Source organism: Camelus bactrianus, chromosome 36 (genome assembly GCF_048773025.1).
Source record: "Camelus bactrianus isolate YW-2024 breed Bactrian camel chromosome 36, ASM4877302v1, whole genome shotgun sequence".
Taxonomy (NCBI): Eukaryota; Metazoa; Chordata; class Mammalia; order Artiodactyla; family Camelidae; genus Camelus; species Camelus bactrianus.
This window is the reverse complement of record NC_133574.1, coordinates 11,989,136-12,011,658: the sequence shown is the minus strand read 5'-3', so window position 1 is coordinate 12,011,658 and position 22,523 is coordinate 11,989,136. Positions and strand designations below refer to the sequence as shown.

Below are 22,523 nucleotides of genomic sequence, written 5' to 3'. Positions count from 1 at the left end.
ATAACTTTAATTATATTATTATTTTGAAATAACAGTTTGGAGAGTGATATTATATTATTTCACTACCAATATCATGAGAGACTTGAGGGAATGATGGGGGAAAACCTCTGCAGTATGCTATTTCTAGGTTACACTTTGTCTAATGGAAAGCACAGAACTCTTACTTACCTTATCCTAAGTTGATAGATGCTTTGTATAATTCTGAGTTAGAGAATGGCTTTATAATCTGATTTCCACTAAGAAGCTCTTCTAGGTTGGCAGGTTGCCATGGCATCCAGACCCAAAATGATGGACCCCATTTGTCTTCTGGAAAGTGTCAAGGTTCTTTCAGTGAACCAAAAATCTCTGCAGATTCTTGGTGAGATTTCTTTGCCAGTGCTGTTGGTGGCCATTGTAGGGCCGTATCATACAGGCAAATCCTACTTGATGAACCATCTTGCAGGTCAGAATCATGGTGAGTGTTGTACAGGGTCCAGGACCAATTGCTTGATTCTAGCTAATACCTCAGCTTCTTAATTTTTGTCCTGATCTTGTGTAGGGAAAACCAAACTTCTCTTAACAAATCAACTTTCCACTCCTATTTCTCACTGCTAAACCACTGTCTTACTGTAATTCATTATCATATTGTATGTTTTATTCCTGTAAAGCAAAATTTCTCCTACCAATTCTCACAGTCCTACCTTATTTTACATGCTTAAGCACTGGACTCTTGCAATTGGGTCTACTCGCTCTTGAAACACATTTTGCTTCTTTATGGACTATACTCATCAACATATAAATGTGTTCAAATGTCTATAATCTTAAAAATATTTCCTGTATATCATATACTACTGTGGCTAACACCTCTCCCCACTTTTGAAAAATTTGTCTGACAAAAATTATAATCTTGATTTTTTTCCCACCTTTTTCTCTTCCCATGTCTGTCTTCAGTCCATTTCTCTCTGGCTTTGAACCTCACCGTTCTTTCAAGATACTCTTGTTATGGTTATCAGTGACTTCCATTTTGTCTGATTCATGGATTCCCCTTTGCCTCTATGTTGAGCCCTTGCTTGGTATCTTTATCACAATTAATGTTCCTTCCTCCTTGAAACAGATGACACACAAAGTAGGACATTCTTGAGGAAATGGAGAAAGCACCAACTCGTATGCTGGGATACTGACATTCCAATAGATCTGACTCTGTAGCCCCTTGGTTGTTTAGATTATCTGCTCTAACTGAATGCTGCTTTCTCCCCTCTCCTCACAGGCTTTCCTCTAGGCTCTACAGTGCAGTCTGAAACCAAGGGCATCTGGATGTGGTGTGTGCCTCACCCACACAAGCCCAATCGTACTCTGGTGTTCCTTCTGCACAATTAGAGCCTGGGGGATGTGTGAATGGTAAAGCAGAAATTCACAATTAAATCCTTTTTATTCTGGATTTTCCCCTTATCTCTCCATGGTCCTAGAAATTTTACTGTTTAATCTGTAAAATCTAGAAATCAGTTTTAGTAAATAAGGCAAACTATGTTTTGTTTGAATCTCACTTCTAGGTAAGTTATCATAGTGTCTTAGATAAATTCTTTTATTTCTTGGCACTGTGTGGATGACTTGATTACATTTAGTAAGTCATTATTCAACGGCTGAGTTCCAGGCCTTTGGACTTAGCATTGTAGATATCAGTGACCAAAGTAAATGTCCTGCCCTAAAAGAGTCTTTAGTTCAATTGACAAGACATTATCTGCAGTCAGATTTAATACCATGTAATTGGGAAAGAAGCAGGCTGGAGAGAAGAAATTACATTGCATTGCAATCCCCAATTTCTGGGAATTTCATGGGAGCTCCATGGCTGGAATGGCTTTTTTGAGTTATCCTGATTTTGGGACAGGGGTGCTGATATATTTTTGAAGAGCTGCTCCAGAAGCCTTTCTAATTAACAGGGCTGACACCTGAAGACTGTCTTCCACCAGCACTCCCAACAGCTGGGGGAATAAGTCCTTCAGTTTTGAAAGGCAATCCAGGCAGCACCTAATGGTTTTGAGAACTTACAGTTAAGCATAACTAAGAAAGAGGAGAAGTATCAATCTGTGAGTGAGGAAAAATTTCTGATTCACCTTCTTAGCTTCAAGGTGAAGAGTGTATTTGAGGGTTGGATTTAAGGGACGGGTTTACATTTTCTATGATGAAGTTCATCAACTACTCACAGAGTGTTCTGGAAATCTATGAGACACCTCTGAATGTGCAAGTTCTATAAAAGTAAGTTTTTGTCCTACAAGAAACATTTTAAAATGGATTTTTGGTGTTTTAGCTTTCTGCTAATTGGTGAAATGAACTATCCCTCCTTTCACCGTTTTGAGATTTATTTGGAAATAGTACCTACATTTTTATAGCTCTGTCTTTTTTCTCAACAGGAGTTAGAAAGTCTGCTTATTTTTAAAGCCATATATCAAACAATGATATAATCTTGCTGTTGAAATAATTGTTTGTCATAACTGCCACTTCTTCTTATCCTAATTGATTATTTTTAAAAACTTTGTTTTGGGGAAAGAAAGTAATGAATAGACTCTTATCCCCCCAAACTCCCATTTAGAATCTTCTCAACATAAACCACAGTTTTTGCATTTACACTGGGAGCAACTTTACATGCCATTTATAATAAAAAAAAACTATTTCCAGTTTATGCCATCATTTAGACAATGCTATGATTTATACAACTTAGCCTGGGCTTTAGGGCCCTTGATTAGGCTGCATGAAACTCACCTTAACTTCTCCACTTGCCCTCTGCCTTCAAATGACTCTGTTCTAACTACAAGACCCCTGTCTTCTCCCATCTCTAATTTTGTTTCTCTGGGTTTTCCTGTCTATGGGATCACCTTCATTTCTTCAGTTCCACATTTACCAGTTCTTTAATATTCAGCTCAAGACATTGAGGAAGCTTTCAGATCACATATTCTTTCTCCAAATTTCATAGCTCTGTTCTTCCTTGATAGACTTCTAAATTTTAGTTTAGTGTTATAGCTATAGGTTTCACTGCTTATATACATTACTGAGAGTAAGCCTTTTACAGATACTTCTATCATTGTTGCACTTACTGTTATGGATGTTTGTCCACTGCTTTGAAATTATCATGTTGAAAGAAAATTTTCATTTTTAGCATTGCTTTTTTAAAATCTAAGAACAGTGGGGTATATTTAGTAGCTTCCTGCAAGTATTTATTGATTGCATATAATTTAAATACCCAGTTATGCCAACTATTGTATATTTTATATGGACTCTGATTAATAAATAAATGCAGAATGAATAAGTGCCCACACTCATCACTGAATTCCTAATTACACAACAGGTACTGTATTAGTTTTTCTGTATATGTTATTTTACTTTATCCAATTGAGGAAAAAGAAAGCACTGTGAACACTAGAATCCTTTTATATATGAAAAATTTGCAAACACAAGAAATGTCTCTGTAATTGTCAAAGTTGATATCTGCATTTACATCTGTCTTCAATTTCTTTGCATGGTGAGTATGTTAGCTGAAATAATAAATGAAACCATGATTGAAGAAGTGTACAGATGAATTTCTAATGTAGGGGTAAACTTCTAACTCTCTTGTTCTAATGTGCTTTCTAGGATGAGTCTAAGAAGGATTCATGGATCTTTGCCCTGACCGTGGTTCTCTGCAGTAGCTTTGTCTAGAACAGCATGAGCACCATCAACCACCAGGCCCTGGAGCATCTGCAGTATCCTTCCAGGTCCTGAACCACCATGTTTCACTGAATTCATGGGGATGAGGATAGAGTCAGTCTCTCCCTTCCTGTCATTTAGTTTCTTGGGTGGAGCAGAGGGGACCCATGGCAAAAGTGTGATTATAATATTTTTATACTAGAGAAATGTGTGAATTGTTGGTAGTGAGTTTCTTTTCCCTAACCAAATGTTAGTTATGCAACAGAGCTTGCAAAACATCAGGGCAAAGTCCTCTCAAACACCTGATAGAGTAGAAGATTCCACAGAATTTGTGAATTTGTTTCCAGAATTTATCTGGACTGTATGGGATTTCACCCTGGAGCTGCAGTTATGTGGTCAGCCTATCACAGAAGATGAGTACTTGGAGAATGCCCTGAAGCTGATTCCAGGTATCAGAGTATGGCCTGGGCAGTGTACGGTCCAATAGAGTGTGGGATCTACTAAACAATATCCCTCATCTTTGTGATTGCATTTGTATTTGAGACTAAATCAAAGTCTGTGGAAATGGTGGCTGGAAAGTGGGTTGCAAAGATCTAGGGGCTACAGTTGAAGTTTACTCAAGAAAAGTAAAGTGTAAAGTGAAATTACTCAAAACCAATTTGTTTTTTATACATCTTTAAATTTACCATCCAGATTTACATGGGTGATGAAATATTCTAAAGACTGGACACTGTGTTTCCTGTTCCTTCAATTTTTCTCTGTTGAAGAAAACAACTAATCAGCTAATTGTTAGACATGAAACTGCAGTGAAAAGCTTATCTAATGAACATAATATAGATTTCACATATTATTCTTTTCAAAGAGGGCTAGAAAACTTTCTAATCCTGTATAATTATATCATCTACAAAATGACTGTATGTTCTAAATAAACCTGAAGAAGTGACTGTCTTTACAATCTATGCCTTTTCAATAATACTGACAATTATTAGAATATTCATTTTACCTTCCACATCATAGCTTTCTCCTAATTCCCACATGTTTACCCATGAATTAATTACAAGGTAAAAATTTATTTTCATGGGTTACATTTCCAAGGATGTGTGTCTATTGAAACCTTGAGAGAAATATCAATCCCAATTTAGTCATTCTTCCTTTCACGTTTCTATTTATGATTTCTCAAAACAGCTATTAAGAAATTGGCTGGCATGAGAGGACCAGATATAAACATTTACCTCAAAGAGATTATAGATTAGTGGTGATAACTTAAAATTATATTTCAGGTACATTTATACTTCAGAGGTTTTTACTAATAAATAAATAACACTGCATCAATTATTTTTAGCATCAAAACAGTTTTTCTTAAATAATGAGGATGTCATTCCTAATATTCCAATTACTGTCCATGATCCCTTGTTTGTAGCTCTCCTTTTTGGTTCCACAGCTCAATTCCTACATGAGGTTGAGTTGAGCAGAAAGTTTCATGTGACCTTTCATCCTTTTAGCTGCTAGTTAAGCAAACACATCATAGACAACCACTCTACTATGTGCATGTCTGGAGAGACCAGCCATAGGTTTCCTTTACTGGATCAGATGTCTCCCTAAATTTCTCTGCAGTTATATCATTGGTATAAGTCTGATGTGCAAAGAAGTATTGAATGTCTATGTTAAAAGAGTTCTATGTGTAGAAATGGCAAAGACACACAAATCCCTGCCATGAACACCTGAAACCCCCTCGCCTCAAGACTCTACACACTCTAATCCCTGTTTTTCTGTCCCTCAGGGAAGAATCCCAAAGCCCAAACATCCAATCTACCCAGAGACTGCATCAGGCATTTATTTCCAAGATGGAAGTGTTTTGTCTTTGACTGGCCAACATAGAGAAAAAAAATTCTAGCCAATATTGGGATGGTATCTGAAGACCAACTGGATCCTAAATTCCAGGAGCAAACAAAAAATTTCTGTTCTTACATCTTCATTGATGCAAGGACCAAGACCCTCACAGAAGGAATCATGGTCACTGGGAAAGGTGAATCTCTTTTTCCCATTTCCATGGGGACTGCTATATGTTGAATATTTTATATAATGTGCTTTCTAGTATTTTTGTTTGATTCTATAAAGGATTCTGATTTTACAGACTTTTATACTCCATGAAGAAATCTGTATACTTTATAATTATCTCACTTTGGGGGATTTACAAATTCCTTCCCCAAATTGCAACTTTTGTCAATGATATCGGTGATTCCCACTTATCTGAAAACATCTTCCACTTAGAACATAATCACTCTCTTGGTGTAAAAACAGAATACTGCATTTTTTCAAAGGAAGTCCTATACAATAAGTGTTCTTCACAAGGAGAATTCAGAAGATATTTTGAGAATTTAGAGTGGTCCAAAAATAAATATTAGCCCATAAATCACTGAAAATCCATTCAAAGCCTCAGAATTAGGAATAAATTAAACATGGTACACTTTGCCTCATCTGTCTATCTATGTAATCTATATTTCTTTCAATTTTTAAAATGAGAAACTGTATTTTCCAGGTAGCCCCTAGTATGTTAGATAGAAGTAGATATTAACTTTTTTAGTCCTGTGGCCTGGAAAACCATAAAAATGAACAGTCAGTAGAAAATGAAGGTGATAATAGTAGAAGGAGGTAGGGGTGCGTGTGTGTGTTTGTGTGTGTGCATGTGTATATGACCCTAGAAGCATAGTCTCAGAATCCTGGAGCCATTGACTGATAACTTGATATTTAGACCCTAAATTTCCTGGCTTCTTCAGGGCTGAGGACTCTGGTTGTGACCTACCTGGATACTAGCATTAGCGGAGCAGTACCTCGCTTGGAGAATGCAGTGACAACTCTGGCCCAGCTGGAGAACTCAGCTGCCATTCAGAAGGCAGACAACCACTACAGCGAGCAGATAGCCCAGCGAGTGAGCTTCCCCACAGACATGCTGCAGGAGCTGATGGAGGTGCATGCTGCCTGTGAGAGGGAAGCCCCTGCAGTCTTTATGGAGCACTCCTTCAAGGAAGACAAGCAGGAGTTCCAGAGGAACCTTGTGGTAATCTGTCTTAGTATTTACTTTATGTCACCTCCCCTTGAAGAATGAAGACTAGAAGTGTTGTTACCGGTCCCATGGCTCATCTCTCACTCAAGGATAAAGTAGTCCATGTTCTCATGAGGGACAGAGTTTCAAAGGACTACATTTCCTTCTTTTTTGACTGCCAGAACTCAGGCAGTTTATCTGGAACTCCCTTTGACCTTCAATGAAAAATCAGTATAGATATCCTCTTGAAATAAATACTTCTGTGGATTCCAAGCCTGTCCAGAACACCCAAGACATTCTTTAGCTGGCTTCTTTTTCTGTGAACACACTCCTATGGCTGGGAACCAAAATTTCTCTTTTCAGATCCACATCTCAGGCCACTTTCAGCTTAGGTTGCTCCTTGTTGTATCTATCATTGAAGACAGAATCACTGAATGTGGCAGCTTCAAGGAACCAGAGAGATTAGGTAATGCAACCCCAACAGCTCAGATGAAATACCCAAAGGAGGTTAGGGAACTTCCCCATGGTCTTCCAGAGTTTTCAGAGCTGTGAATAAATCAAATCTTGTGACTGCTGTTTTATTACATGTCCTCCAACAGAATACTTTTCTCATGAGGAACACAATTAGACCAATTCTTCTACCAGATCCTTTGGAAATTTACTTCTTCTGTTCCTTGCTTCTGGTGACAGCCCTCTATCTTTCTTCCCTCTAGGAAATCATAAAGAATAAGAAAGATGATTTCTTGATGCAGAATGAAGAGACATCAATCAAATATTGCCAGACTAAACTTGATCAGCTTTCAAAGACACTAATAAAAAGTATCTCAGCAGGAAATTTCTCTGTTCCTGGAGGTCATGAACTCTACAGGAAACCAAAGGAAATTATTGAAAAGGAATATTACCAAGTGCCCATGAAAGGAGTGAAGGTGAGGAATAAGGGAAACATGGGGAACCTACAGAATACTCAAAGGGGTGTCCTGAAAATCTGAGAGTGCAGCTCCATTCATGCATAAAGAGAGTGTATGGGGCCATTCAAACAGCTGTGGCTTTTAAGGTTCGCTGCATGCTATTTATTCCTGAAGAGAGTACAAATGTCAACTCCCAACCATGAGTACAGATTTCTTAAATCCACAAGAGACAGAACAGAATTTATTCATTTTTTTTTTACTCAACAACATATTTGACGTGTTGAGCACTGATAATTTACAAGTCAGTCTTTGCACACAAGGATGATCACAAGTGAGGCAGGAAGTCAACTACATAGGCAAGCTATAACACTCAGGAAAGAGCTACTTAGGTGTTAGAAACAAATATAATAATAATAATAATAATAATAATTAATAATAATAATAATAATAATAATAATAATAATAATAATAATAATAATAATAAAAAACAATAATAATGCAACTAATATATATTGAACTGTTGTTTCCTATAGCCAAAATGTTAAGCTCTTTCCCTAGACTCTTTAACTTAATCTTTCAAATAGCATTAAGAAGCATCTACATTATCAACATTTTAAAGATCTCAACTGAGAAGCATAGGCAGGTTAAAATAAGTTGTCTAAAGTTATAAACAGCTAGTGGCAGAGGAGAACAGCAGCACAATTTAGAGGCACTATTTCACACTGGGAAAGCAGATATGTAAAAGCACCAGAGATTTGGGGTTTGTAGAACTGAACATGATTCTGACTGGCTGGATTCTAGGGTGGGGAGAAGGAAGTAGCACTGAGCAAGAGACTGGACAGTGACAGGTCACTCTAAGGAGCTTGGACTCATTGTAAGGAACCACTGTGGAACTTTAAACTTGAAGCAAAAGTTACATGGACTTAGTTGTCTTTGCATCACTAATTTTCCTATTGGAAATCTAATTTCTGTGCTCCTCCTTGGTTCCTCAGGCAAATGAGTTCCTCCAGAGGTTTCTGCATTCCCAGATGGCACTAGAGAAATCCTGCAGGCAGATAAAGCCCTCACTGATGGGGAGAAGCCCAAAGCAGGTACAGGGTAGGGCTGGGCTCACAGTGGGATGTGTATGTTCTTGCAGTGCCCTCTGACAGGTGTGAGAGCAAAACCTTCCCAATACCGGAGCTTCCTTCCTTTCTGTGGAACAACCCTGCTGCATCTGGAAACAGCAAAGGGAACTGTGGTTGGACGCCAGACAGGCAGAGCCTTTTCTCTCACATTCTGAAGTGTGTTCTCGATGGTGTGGACATGGGGTTTTGGGGGAGGACTTCAGAGATTTCCTACTTCTCTCTTTAATTTGGTTTGGCCTCTGAGCTCAGGAGGGTGGAGGTCAATCCTTGCCTATTTTTTCCCTCTCTAATACCTTCCTGGGGCAGAAGAGTGGACCTGGAAGGAGACAGCTGAGAAGGAACAGGAGCTGCTGAAACAGAAACTGCAGGAGCAGCAGCAGCAGGTGGAGGCTCAGAAGAGAAGTCTCCAGAAACACATAGTTCAGATGATGGAGAAGATGGTGAGAGAAAGAGAAAACCTGCTGAGAGAGCCAAACAAGATATTGGAGCATCAGCTGAAGGTGAATCAGGCTGTGGCAGTAGTAGAGCTTGATAGCTTTGCCCCGGTACCCCAGGAAGGGATGGGTGAAGGTTACAGCATGGTCATGCAGAGATCACAAGTGCATCTACTGCTTGTGATTTATTAAAACCCTGAAGCCTTTGAATCCTTCCAAAACCTTTAAATTTGGCTCTGTAAGTAGACTTTGGAGATTTCAGGATGAGTATTCCCCCCTCTACTCCAAGCCCTCAGAGTATATAAATAGGGTTGAATAGCCATTTAGAGAATTTTAAAATGATCTCACAGGGCTTGATTGAACAGATTTTCCAATTATGTGTGTTTAATATGAACAACAACTAGTATGCTCTACCAAGGTCACTACCTTTTACCAAGAGACCTGCTCAGCCCAAGGCCCTGAGGTAGATCTGTTCTGACATAAAACTAACAGAAATGTCCAGACTTAAAAACACATAGAAATGATAGATTTTACACTTGCTGCATTGCCTCCAGGTGTGGACAGATCCCCAAGCTATCATGTGGCTTGGAGGGATTTCTCTCATTGTTCATCTGAACATGATTTATAAGAGATTTCTATAATTTAGGGGCCATGTGTTTATAACAGATTTCTATAATATGGGTGACAGTGTCATCCTGAGTGGGACTGAGAATTAGTGCAGTCAGACCAAGGCTACCTCTCATTTGCATTTTTTGACTGGAAAATATTACATTTGTCCTCATGCCAGGCTTAGCCTCCTGGCAAAACCCTAAGGTATATGAATATTATTAAGGCTGTAAACTACACTTCTTCTTAATATTTCAGTCCAAACCAGGAAATATACCTTGTTACAAGAGTCTCCTTTCATGATTAAGAGAGAACAATTTTAGGAATAAAACAAAGATAGTCTGACAAATTTCAAAGTTTGACAAAATGTAATCCTTGAAAAAATGGGGGATTTAAAAAGTTTTACTTCCTTCCTCATTTTTTTTTTTTAGGTCCAAGAAGATCTGTGTACTGAAGGATTTAGAAAGAAATGTGAGGTGATGAGTACAGAGATAAATCATTTGGGAGAGAGAATTGTTGATACTAAAAATGATGATAGTTCCTTGCTTGCACAAGCCTTGGACAACCTTGGCAAAAGAATCGCTTCGTTATTGCCTGCCCCAGCTAACATTCTTGGTAATGTTATGAAAGTAGTGAGCTCACTATTTAAAAAGAAGTAGCTCTCCTTGTAAAGAAATCAGATATATAATATAATATACATGTATGTTCTCTGGCCTATTTCTGATATGCATGCTTTTCACTTTCATCCAGCAATGCTTTAAATGTAAAAAGTGATTTCTAGAGAATACTGATGCCTGGCCCACATTAGATAGAATAAATGCATGGACAATTTGATATAGTGTGTTGAGTTTTAGGAAATATATATGTGTGCAAAATCATATATATGTGTATGTACATATATACAAGAGTTTCACTGAGGCTTCACTTCTAATGGCAAAAGATTGGAAACCATTTAATGCTTATTTATGTAATTTGGTAATATATATTTTGCGTGTATTTATACTAGAATACTATGTTGCTAGTAAATAGATAGTGGAGCTCTATTTGTATAAATATAGAACAATCTGGAAGATAGAATGTAGAGTGAAAAAATGAGGCACAAAACAGTTTGTATAATGTGTTCACCGTAAAAAAAAAAAAGGCAATTATTTTGGGCACTCATACACATGTATGTATAGTACATTTCTGGAAGATTCATTAGAAATTGTTATCATTGGTTCTTCCTGGAGAAGACAGCTTGGCATCAGGGATAGAAAGGACACATGCTTTTCATTATATACTCTATATTTTCAATTTTGCAAAGTTAGTTTGTGTTATTTCTTGAATAACAAAGAAAACAAACTACATTACTAATAATTAAAATAGTAAATGGAATGTGAATAAATGGAATTGCTCATTGCTTCCAGAAATGACATTAGCCTGCTTAATGAGGGGTATAAGACTAAGATCAGAATACTAGAAAATAACGTTTGCATCCTAATCTTGTATTTGCTTTGGCCTTGGTTTTTAATCCCTTATATTTGCTTCAAAAATAAGGTATGAACTTTCCTGTTACCCCTTGAAATCTCAACAACAGTAACATTTACTTCATAGGTTTCAATTACACTTTTACAGTGTTTAGAAACAAATTACTAAACACTAAGAATATTCACTGGTGAGAGGAATTCCCATCATCCTTAAGTTCAGTGGTGGCGTCTCTGCTGTAGGCAAGTACAGAAGGAGTGATGCACCACTGCAGAAATGGATGCCTTGATAGTAATGGGGAATGAAAAACCCAGACACATAGAGGCCAGGTGTTGGCATTTAAACATCAGAATTCAAGTACATACAATAAGAGTAATGAGCATCGTGGTTTGTCTTAGCTCAGACTGCTATAACAAATTACCATAGACTGTGTGGCTTACAAAACAAACATTTATTTCTCCCAGTCCTGGAGGCTGTAAGTCCAAAAGCACTGTGCCAGCATTGTTATTTTCTTGGTAAGGGTCCTCTTACAGCTTTACAGATGACAAGGTTCTTACTGTGTCCTAGCATGGTGAAGAGAGAGAGACAGAGAAAGAGAGAGACAGAGAGAATGAATCTCATGATTCTTTGTTATACAGGCACTAATTAGATTCATGAAGGCCCCACACTCGTTATCTAATCCCTCGCAAACCCCATTTCCAAGCACATTGGGACATTGGTATTTGGGGTTTCCTCAAATGGATTTTGGAGAACACATTCAAACATTCAGTCTATAATTTGGTTGGAGTGGCAGCTAGCAGACCTGACCAGAGAAAATTCTGAAGATGGCAAATAAAACAAGGTGTCTGTAGAGAAAAATAGAATGGGGAGGAAACCATTGTAATCAAGGATATTTATAGGAAGCTGAGAGGTAACATTGATAAAAGGTTATAATCCGTAGCCTTGGTCTAAACCAATTTCAGATGATGGAACTATCACCTGGAGGGGAGGGCAGGATCCCAGGAGAGAGGACCTTGCAACTCTGGGATGAGGATAAATGATAATGATTTTCACAGTGCCTCTCCTAGGGGACCTCTGGAAATGTACTTGGATCCATATGCTGGGAAATGAGAATGCCCAAACACTTCAAGGACTCTCAGAATCAGGATCCAAGCTAGGAGTGATGCTCAGATCCTGAAAAGACATCACAGTCTCCCTGTTAGAGGTACATGACATCCTGGTATGAACACAGTTTTGGCCCAGGTGCAACTAACTTGGTCTAGTATTCTTTTCAAATAAAAGTATAGTTCGTCTGAAGACAGACACCATTTTATATATATATATATATATATATGTATTTTCTTTACATCTTCATAGTGTATGTTTAGGCACAGAGTGTACTTAGTAAGAAACTTCTGTATAAACAAAAAGCTGACACATGTGTGATTGTTTTCAATTGCCAGAATTCCATGATCACACCAAACCTCTGAGATAATAGATTGTTTGGATTTTAGATATTAGATTAAGGTCTCTATTTTGACTTAAGGACCAGAGGAGCAGAAGAATCTCTTTCGGTACAGTTTCCCCCTCTGTGACCTTATTCACCACAGTCTCAGTATCTCTGCGAGGATGTTAACTCATCTCCACTGGAGAATTTAAATGACTCCATCTAGTCGTGGCTTCAAGTGTTCAGAAGGAAGAATGAATGGCTTTGCCTTTTAAAGAAGAAACCATATAGTAATGAATATGTGACCAATGTATCATGGGGTTTAATGGAAAAGTAAACTATTCTACAGAAATATCTGTATATCTGTTCCAACTGAGAGCTTGACTTAAGCAGATGTTCTAATCCCTTGGACTAGACACACCCTGCATTGAAGAGCAAAGAGAAGCCTTGTCTTTTTTAGATTCGACATACAAGTGATATCACACTGTACTTGTCTTTCTCTGACCTATCTCACTTAGCATAATGTGCTCAAGGTCCATTGATGTTGCAAATGGCAGGATATCCACCTTCCTTGTGACTGAATAATATTCCCTTGTGTATATGTATATGTGCCACATCTTTTGTATCCATTCATGTGTTGGCATTTAGGTTGCTTTCATTTCTTGGCTACTGTGGTTAATGCTGCAATAAACTTGAGTGCAGATATCTCTTTGAAATACTGTTTCTATTTTCTTTCAATAAAAAATAATAAAACTGACAATGGTCACTTAGAAAAATAAAAAGGCTTTAAAAAGTAGTTAACAATTTATTCACACATCTATTCTAATCCTCATTAAGGAATGCTTGGTTCTAATTATTTACATTGTTTGTTAAATTCTTATGTCCTCCCTGCCATTGTTCTGGATTATGTAAAGAGAGAAAAGCAAAGATCTTGTCCTCATGCAGCTTACACTGTGTATGGGCCTTACATAATTTTATTTAGGCAGAAATAAATATTGTAATTATATACATGTATATATATATGTGTGTGTGTATATAGATGTGTGTGTGTATATAGATATGTGTATGTGTATGTATGTGTATGTGTGTGTGTATATATATAAATATTTTATGTGTAGTGATCAAGAATCTAAGTTGCAACCAAATAGTCATTTTTAAAGTTTGGTTTCAACCTAGTGCATCTTGCCTGGAGATATAATTGTGTATTATAGAGCCCTAAGGACCAAATATGGTAACTTTAAAGTAAGGTAAAACCTAGAGTGCATGGTGATTGAAACAATGAATAAATAGATTAATGTTTGGATGTATGAATAAGTGTGACATTTGTTTATTATTTCAAAGGGTAATAGATATCCCTCTTATTACCTATAGGCCAAAAAGTAAAGGCTTTGGTGAAGAATTTTGTGTTTTTTGATCTCTATTCCTTTATCACCTGTACAAATTATTATGTTTAAACAAACTAAAGTGGATTCTGTTTCTATGACTGTACTAGGACTGATATGACAACTCTGGAATATTCTTCCTTGTGTCTCTTTTTCCATGGAAGTGTGGTTGTGCCACTCATCAGTGTTATTTGGATGGAATTCCATTTACTTCAGATAATGTGATCTTATTCCTTAACCACTGTTCTGTGGACAGTGGTCCCAGGCTGCATTGAATATGGTGCTCACTCAGCCCAGGAAACAGTCCCTGATAAAACATGAGTAATGAATTCCTCCCCTGATATATTTGGTCTAAGACCACAATCTCTCTCTGCCCCTGCTGACTGTCCATTAATATAGAAAATGCAGACAATCAAGTTCTATTTCCCTCCCACTTAAAGTACCTAATTATTTTATTTTGATGAAATATGCACAACTATTTACTATTTTAACTATTTAAAGTGTACAATATAGTGGAATTAAGTATAATCACATTGATGTTACAATCATCATCACTATCTACCTCCAACCCATTGCATCATGTTCAGCTGAAACTCTGTATCCAATAAACAAGTCTCCATTTCCCTCTCCCCAAGCTCCTGGTAAGTGTGAGTAAACTTTCTGTTTCTATGAATTTAACTACCCTGGATACCTCATAAAAATGACATCATATACTATTTTTCTTTTTGTGACTGTCTTATTTCAGTTAGCATAATGTCCTCAGGTTTATTTAGACTGTAACATGTGTTAGAATATCCTTCTTTTTAAGGCTGAATAACATTCCATGGTAAGAATGTACTACACTCTATTTTATTTTTTTAATTTTTAATTATTATAGAACTTTTACATTTCCACTTAATTTGCAGTTATTACAAAATACTGGCTATGTTCCCTTTGTTGTGCAGTACATCTTTGTAGCCTGTCTTATGCTCAATAGTGTGTTACTCCCACTCCTCCCACTCCTCCATACCTTTATTGCCCGCCCCACTTCCCACTGGTAACCACTGGTTTGTTCTCTATATTTGTGAGCCTGCTTCTTTTTTTGTTGTTGTTTTTGTTATATTCAATAGTTTGTTGTATTTTATACATTCTACATATAAGTGATATCATATAGTATTTGTCTTTCTCTGTCTGACTTATTTCACTTAGCATAATGCCATCCAAGTCCATCCATGTTGCTGTTAATGGCAAAATTTCATTTTTTATGGCTGAGTAGTATTCCATTTTGTGTGTGTGTGTGTGTGTGTGTGTGTGTGTGTGCATAGTGTACAATAAATATCTATACATACTATATCTATCTATATCTATCTATCTGTGTGTGTGTGTATATCATATCTACTTTATCCATTCACCTGTTCATGGACACTTAGGTTGCTTCCATACCTTGGCAATTGAACAGAATGATGCTATGAACATTGACATGCATGTATATTTTCAAATTAGTGTTTTTGGTTTTGGTTTTGGTTTTGCTTTTATATACCCAGGGGTGGAATCTGGGTCATATAGTAATTATATTTTGAGATTTTTGGAGAAATCTCCATACTATTTTCCACAGTGGCTGCATGAGTTTACTTTCCCACCAAGAGCCCACCAAGGGTTTCTTCTCTCCACATCATTGCCAATATTTGTTGCTTGTGTTCTTTTGATGACAGCCATTCTGACCAGCAAATACACTACAATTTATTTACCCATTCATACGTTAGTGGATAACTAGATTGTTTCCATTTTTTTGTACTGTTTTGAATAATGCTATTATAAACATTGGTGTACAACTATATATTTGAGTTCTTACTTTCAGTTCTTTTGAGATATATAACTAGAAGTTGAACTGTTGAATCAAATGGTAATTTTAAGTTTAATTTTCTGAGGAATAGTTATACTGTTTTCTACATTAGCTGTTCAATTTGTTCCTACCAATGATGTACAGGATTCTCAATTTCTCTACATCCTTACCAAAATTTGTTTTCTGTTTCTAAAGAAATGGCAACCATATTAATGTGTGTGAAATGTATCTCATTTCCTTAATGAATAATGATGATGAGCACATTTTCAGGTACTTATTGGCCATTTATCTTTGTTATTTGGGGAAGGTGTCTTCAAGTCCTTGACTATTTTTGAAAGGAGCTCTTTGTTTTTGTTTTTATTGTTGCTGAGTTACAGGGTTCTTTATATATTCTGTATATTAATTTCTTATCAAATGTATGATTTGTAAACATTTTCTCCCATCCTGTGAGTTACCCTTTATTCTTTTGATATTGTCCTTTGATATGCACAAAAGTTTTAAATTTTTGTAAAAACCAATTTATCTATTTTTTCATTTGTTGTCTACAAACACCTTTGGTGTATATCCAAGAAATCACTGCCAAACCCAATAGAATGAAGAGTTTCCCCTACGTTTTCTTCTAAGAGATTTTGTTTAGCTTTTACATTTAGATCTTTGTTCTATTTTGAGTAAATTTTTAATATGGAGGAAGGTAAGGGTATAACTTCATCCTTTTGCATGTGAATATCGAATTTCCTCAGTATCACTTGTTGAAAATATTGTGCTTTTCCCACTGAATGGTCTTGACACCTTTACCAAATCATTTGACCGCATATGAGAAGATTTATTTACTGTATTCGTCTATATGTCTATTTGGATTACAATAGTTTGTACTAAGTTTTGAAATCAGGAAGTATGATATCTTCCACATTGTTCTTCTGTTTCAAGATTTTTTTATTTGTTTATTTGGAATCTCTTGAAATTCCCTATGAATTTTAGAACCTTTTATTTTCTGGAAAAAATATTGGAATGTTGATAAGAATTGCATGAGATCTGTAGAATCTGTTGAGTAGTACTGACAGCTTAACAATATTAAAACTTCCCACCTATGAACATGGATGTCTATTTCTTTATGTGTTATTTAATGTCTTTTGGCAATGTTTTCAGTATGCAAATCTTTCTTCTTCTAGGCTAAATTTATTTTTAATTAATCACTTTGATCCTATTTTAAATGGGATTGCTTTCTTAATTTTTTGAATTGTCATGTTAGTGTATAGAAATGCAACTGATTTTTAATTGTTGATTTTGTATCCTCCAAATTTGCTGAATTTGTTTATTTTTTCTATTTTTTGGTGAAATCTTTGATATTTCTATATTTAATATCTTGTCGTGTGTTGAGAGAATTTATTTATTCATTTCCAATTTTAAATCTCTTTATTTCTTTCCCTTGTTTTATTACACTGGCTAGTATCTCTAATACTATGTTAAATGGAGGAGGGGAAAATGGGCATTACTGTCTTTTTTGTTATCTTACGGAATAAGATTTCAGTCTTTCAACATTGAGTAGGATGTAGCTGTGGATTTTTCATGCATGGTTTTTATCATGTTGAGGAAGTTTTCTTCTATTCCTAATTTTTTAGTATTTTTTTTAACAGAAAAATTATTAAATTTGATCAAAGGATTTTTGTGAATCAATTGGATGACCACTTTTTTTCTTTGCTCTCTTAATGTGGTATATTATATTGATTGATTTTTCTATTTGGAATCTACAGGATGTAATCAACATTTATAGAATACCAAAAACATCAGAATACATATTTTCCTCAAGCTAACATGAAACATTCACCAAGATAGACCTTATATTTATCATTAAACACACCTTTAAAATTGAAAGGAACAGAAATATTATAATGTATGTCTCAGACTAGAGTGAAATTAAACTAGAAATCAACAATGGAAAGATAGCTGGAAAGTCCTAAAATACCTGGATAGTAAACAACACACTTCTACGTTATAAATAGGTCAAATAAGTCTCAAGAGGGATTTTAAATGTATTCAATGAAATAAAAATAAAAATACAACTCATCAAAATTTGCAAAATGCAGTGAAAGTTGAAGGAGACTTGTAAGATACTTTTGTCATGATATATAAACTTATGGAGACCATAAACTCAATTTTGGGAAGGGGAATAGGAAGACACAAAGCAGCAGTTCCCAGGAAGGGAAATGATCCTAAAATTAAATTCATAAATGGTTTCCAAGCAAAGAACAAATCCAGGGTGTTGCCAGAAAAGAAAAGAAAAAAGATGGAGGGGTCAAATATGAAATGAAGGACATGACTGAAGATTCTTTTCCTTAAACCTCAGAATCATTATGGTTGCATCCTTGGAGTATGACATAATCAGAAAAAGACTCTCTGAGGAAATACAGTATGTATCATAGATGCTCTCAAACAATTGGGCTTCTGGAAAGTTTAAGGGATTTTTTCCTCAGACTTATCAGCAAAAACCCAAAGTAGAAATAGGGCTACATTGAAAGGATTTGTGGGTTCAGCATTGTTGAGCCTTGATGAAGCTCACCTCAGAAGGCTTAGAACAAATTGGAGGGTATTTGTGCTAATGAAGAGCTACAGGGGAACCTGTTGATCCTGCCCTGGCACTCCCATGCATGACTATACTTTCATACATTTTTCCTTACCATTTTATTCTCTTATCTGTTTTACCCTTTGTTTTTGTTTCTTTTCTCATTTCTTCACCCCTTTTTGGACAGTTTTGTGTAAGTAATGGACAGAGGACAGGCCTTGGAGTCAGAGAGCTTGCATCTGAGACTAAGCTCTAGAACCAAGCTAAGTGACCTAGAATATGTTAAGTCTAATCTCTTCACTTGCATAAATGTAGGAATAATATCTAATTTACTGTGTGATCATGAGGATTAGAGATAGTAAGTGTATTTCCTTAACGGTAGAAAGTGTCCAATAAGAGTGGCTGTTATATTGTTTTTATTACTGTTGCTACAATTTTGTTTATGTGGTTGATTTGGGTTCTTGGAGCAGCTGTTAGTAAACTCTACACTGAGTTTCTTTACTCTACATACTCTTTAATATGATTATTTTTATGAGGTTGATTTTGATAGCTGATATTGAACTCTCTTAGTCTCTTTACAGCAGAGTATCCATCCCAAGATGCTTTGAGTGCTGGCTTCTAGAAATGCTTTCATGATCTCCCTAGAGAAATGCCTGGGATCTTGCATCCTCCTATGTCTCCACTTCTGTAAAGATTTCTTCTCAGAGGATTCAAGCAACAAATCATCTACAGGAATTGCCATCTTATGCTTTGCTTCTAACATACTAACATTAGAAAATTATTTTTTAATTTTTATATTTAATACTACAAATATATCTTAGGCCTTCCACTAGCAACCAAAGATACAGCAAGCCCTTATTTAAAGAGAATGCTAATCTATACTGTATCAGTATCCCCTTCCTGGCTCCACTTCTGGCACGATGGTGTGCAACTCAGAATCACTCCTCAAAAAAACTGATGAAAACTGTTTTTAAAACACATTTAAAAATAGTTGGCCTTATGAGCATACACAAATGGAAATGCCACTACAGATATACAGCAAATGAGGACACAATTACTCAAGAATATTTACTGAAGCTCCATAAAATGATGAGTCTTTAGTATTTGAAGATTCGCATTTTCCCCTCTCCACTCATTGAGCTGGGAACTCCACCCAGACTTGTACAACCAAGAACACAAGTTTTTGACTCCCCCCAGGTCCTGGTTGGAGGGTTGTCTTCCTGGGAAGGACATGACATTAGCATTTCTCATACTGCCCCTAGATAGTTGTTGCTGAGGCAAAGTTCTGTACTACTGCAGCCAACAGGTGGGGGCCCCATTCTTCCACCACGTTTCCTCTCATGAGACAAAGGTTCTACCTTGGGCATGGTAGGACATTGAAGTCCCAATTGCTATTGACTCAGCTCATATGACAGGGGCTTGTGCCAAGGAAGACAAGCCAAGGACACCTGGGGCTCTTGCCCATATATCCACTGAGCACTTACTTCTTCAAACTGGGCTGTCACTTAGAATTGACCTATTGTTCCTTACTCCAGCACCAGAGTTGTGGCTCAGAGATTTTCCCTCGGAGGAAAGGCAGACCATAGAACAGAGAGCTCAAATTATCTCCCCAAAGGAGCCAACTTTATTTGCAACAGCATATGAAGTTCAAATCTAAGTTTGCTTTCAAAAACAGTAGAAGTGTTGGTGAGAGGCAATGGGGAGGAGACTGATAAATTCATTGAAGATACAGGCTAAATGATAAGCCAACTAGTTGCTGGAGAAAAATAAGTAACCAGCTGCAAGAACTAGAGTCTGAATAAATTTCAAACTTTGACCATCAGGAACTGTCCCTTCATAGCAGCCTGAATTTGACTGGATTAGGTTGTAAATAATTTATTCTCCAGGGCATTGTTATGAACAATAGAGCTTTTAACCAGCAGTTAGTGGAGTTTCATAGGTTAGTGTGGTCAGGTAACTAGACAAACACTGCCTAAGTCCTGCTAAAACCTTGTTATCCCAAAGTGGCTGGGCATGTCCAAGGATGAATCCCTGAGGAAAAACATCAGAGGCTTTACCCTGTGTCTGTTTAGGGGATAGAGGAGGAAGAGAAGGGAATGGACAACACTAAAATAATCCAGTTAGTCTTTAAACAAGTAAACAAGCTAACAACAATGACAAGCACTGAAAGAGGGGAGAGATGAAGCCAGTACCCAAAGTTGCTGCAATATCTAAAATGTTCATTTTCCAAAAAATATGAGACATGCAAAATAAGCAGGAAATTATGGCCTAGATACCAGAAGAATAGCAGGCAATAAAGCCACCTGCAGGAGAGACCAGATGTGAGAAAAGAAGCCATTATAAATATGTTCAAAGAAACAAAGAAAACCATGATTTTAGAAGTAAAGCATGATGACAGTGTCACATCACATAGAGAACATTAATAAAGAGACAGAAATTATTAAAAATAACCAAATGGAAATTTTGGAACTGAAAGGAGCAATATCTGAAATTTAAAAATTCACTAGATGGAATCAATAATACACTTAAACGGGCAGAAAGTAAAAGTACTTAAGAATAGATCAATAGAAATTATGCAATCCAAGAACAGAGTGAAAAAAGAATGAAGAAAAAATGAGCAAAGCCTCAGAGAAATGTGGGACACTAATGTATACCAACAGACATGAAAAGGCAGCACCAGAAGAACAGAGAAGGAAAGGAGCAGAAAAATATTTGAAAAATTAGTGGCTAAAAACTTCCCATTTCCTAAAAAATTTAAATCTACATATCCAGGAGGTTCAACAAACTGCAAGTAGGATAAACTCAAAAAGACCCATGAATAGACACATAGTAAAAATGCCAAAGAAAATCTTGAAGGCAGCAAGAGGAAAATGACATCTTGCTTAAGAAAACTCGTATAAGATTAACAGTTGACTTATCATCAGAAACAATAGAGGGCTGAAGGCAATAGGATAACCTATTCTCAGCCCTCAAATTTTAAAAGCTCTTAATCAAGAATCATATATCCAGCAAAATTATCATTTAAAGTGAAGATGAAATAAAAAGACATTTGGAAAACAAAATCTGAAAGAATCTGCTGCCAGTAGACCTACCTTACAAGACATACTAAAGTTAGTTCTTCAGGCTGAAAGCAAGTGACCCAAGACAGTAATTTGAATACACACACACACAAAACAAAGAACACTGATAAAGGTAATTATGCAATTATAAAGGAGTATAATTGCCTATTTCTTATCCTTTCTTATCTTGTTTAAAAATCATAAAGCAGTATACATTTAATTGTATTTGTGGGCATATAACATACAGAAATGCAATATATTTTCCAATAGCAGGGCAAAGAGGTTGGTGAGAACAAACCAACATTGGGTTAAGAATTGACTCCAGATGTTTCACTTGAATCCCAAGGAACAAATGCATAGAACCTGAAATGGAAAAAGGCTAATATGAGAAAAATTATACATATAACATAAAAATTGTGTTCTACACTGGAAACTGACACAACACTGGAAACTGACTAAAACTCAATTTAAAAAAAAGAAAAATTATACCTATAAACTTGCTCTCTTTTCTCCTCTCAGCTTCTTTAAAAGACATAAAATTACATAAAGGAATAATAATTATACTGATGTACTGTCGGGCTTATAACATGCATAGAGATAATACCTATGACAAGAATACCACAGTAAGAAAGAAAAGAGAGTAGAGCTATATGGGAATGCTGTTTCTACATTCTCTGAAATTGCTGGTGTAATTGTGAACTGTTTTTGATAAGACATATATGGTAAGGCCTAAAGCAATCACTAAGTAAATAACTAAAAATATATAGCAAGAAAATCATTAAAGAAGTTAAAAAGTAACATTAGAAAATATTCAATTAATGAAAAAGAAAACAGTAATGCCAAAAAAAGACTTGTGGTGTAGAGAAAATAATAACTTAAATGAGAATTGTAAATCCTATTGTTTTGCTTAGTTTTGTTTTTATGAACTCTGGATACAAGTCCCTTATCAGATATATTATTTGTGAATATTTTCTACCATTTTGTGGGTTGTCTTTTCATTTTCTTAACATTACTTTTTCAATTAATGCTATGTCT

The 22,523-nt window shown here is 36.1% G+C and overlaps 1 protein-coding gene and 1 long non-coding RNA gene across 2 annotated transcripts; both read left to right on the top strand.

Moving 5' to 3' along the window:
* The first annotated feature begins 4,993 nt into the window (after positions 1 to 4,993).
* On the top strand, positions 4,994 to 8,466 carry LOC141576102 (guanylate-binding protein 6-like). Its single transcript, XM_074358581.1, has 4 exons — positions 4,994 to 5,683; positions 6,435 to 6,715; positions 7,414 to 7,626; positions 8,410 to 8,466. Exons 1-4 carry the CDS (start codon positions 5,563 to 5,565, stop codon positions 8,464 to 8,466), a joined length of 672 nt encoding a protein of 223 aa, XP_074214682.1. The 5' UTR covers positions 4,994 to 5,562.
* Positions 8,467 to 8,599: 133 nt separating this feature from the next.
* LOC141576112 (uncharacterized) lies at positions 8,600 to 13,373 on the top strand. Its single transcript, XR_012504344.1, has 3 exons — positions 8,600 to 8,699; positions 9,042 to 9,235; positions 10,207 to 13,373. It is a non-coding gene; the product is annotated as an uncharacterized LOC141576112 (long non-coding RNA).
* The last annotated feature ends 9,150 nt before the right edge of the window (positions 13,374 to 22,523 follow it).

What these genes read in the sequence shown, in the direction of transcription:
- LOC141576102 (XM_074358581.1), top strand. Translation starts at nt 5,563, where the DNA reads ATGGTATCTGAAGACCAACTGGATCCTAAATTCCAGGAGCAAACAAAA. An exon ending in AATCATGGTCACTGGGAAAG is followed by an intron (nt 5,684 to 6,434) that starts GTGAATCTCTTT and finishes TGGCTTCTTCAG; the next exon opens with GGCTGAGGACTCTGGTTGTG. An exon ending in TGCCCATGAAAGGAGTGAAG is followed by an intron (nt 7,627 to 8,409) that starts GTGAGGAATAAG and finishes GCTGGATTCTAG; the next exon opens with GGTGGGGAGAAGGAAGTAGC.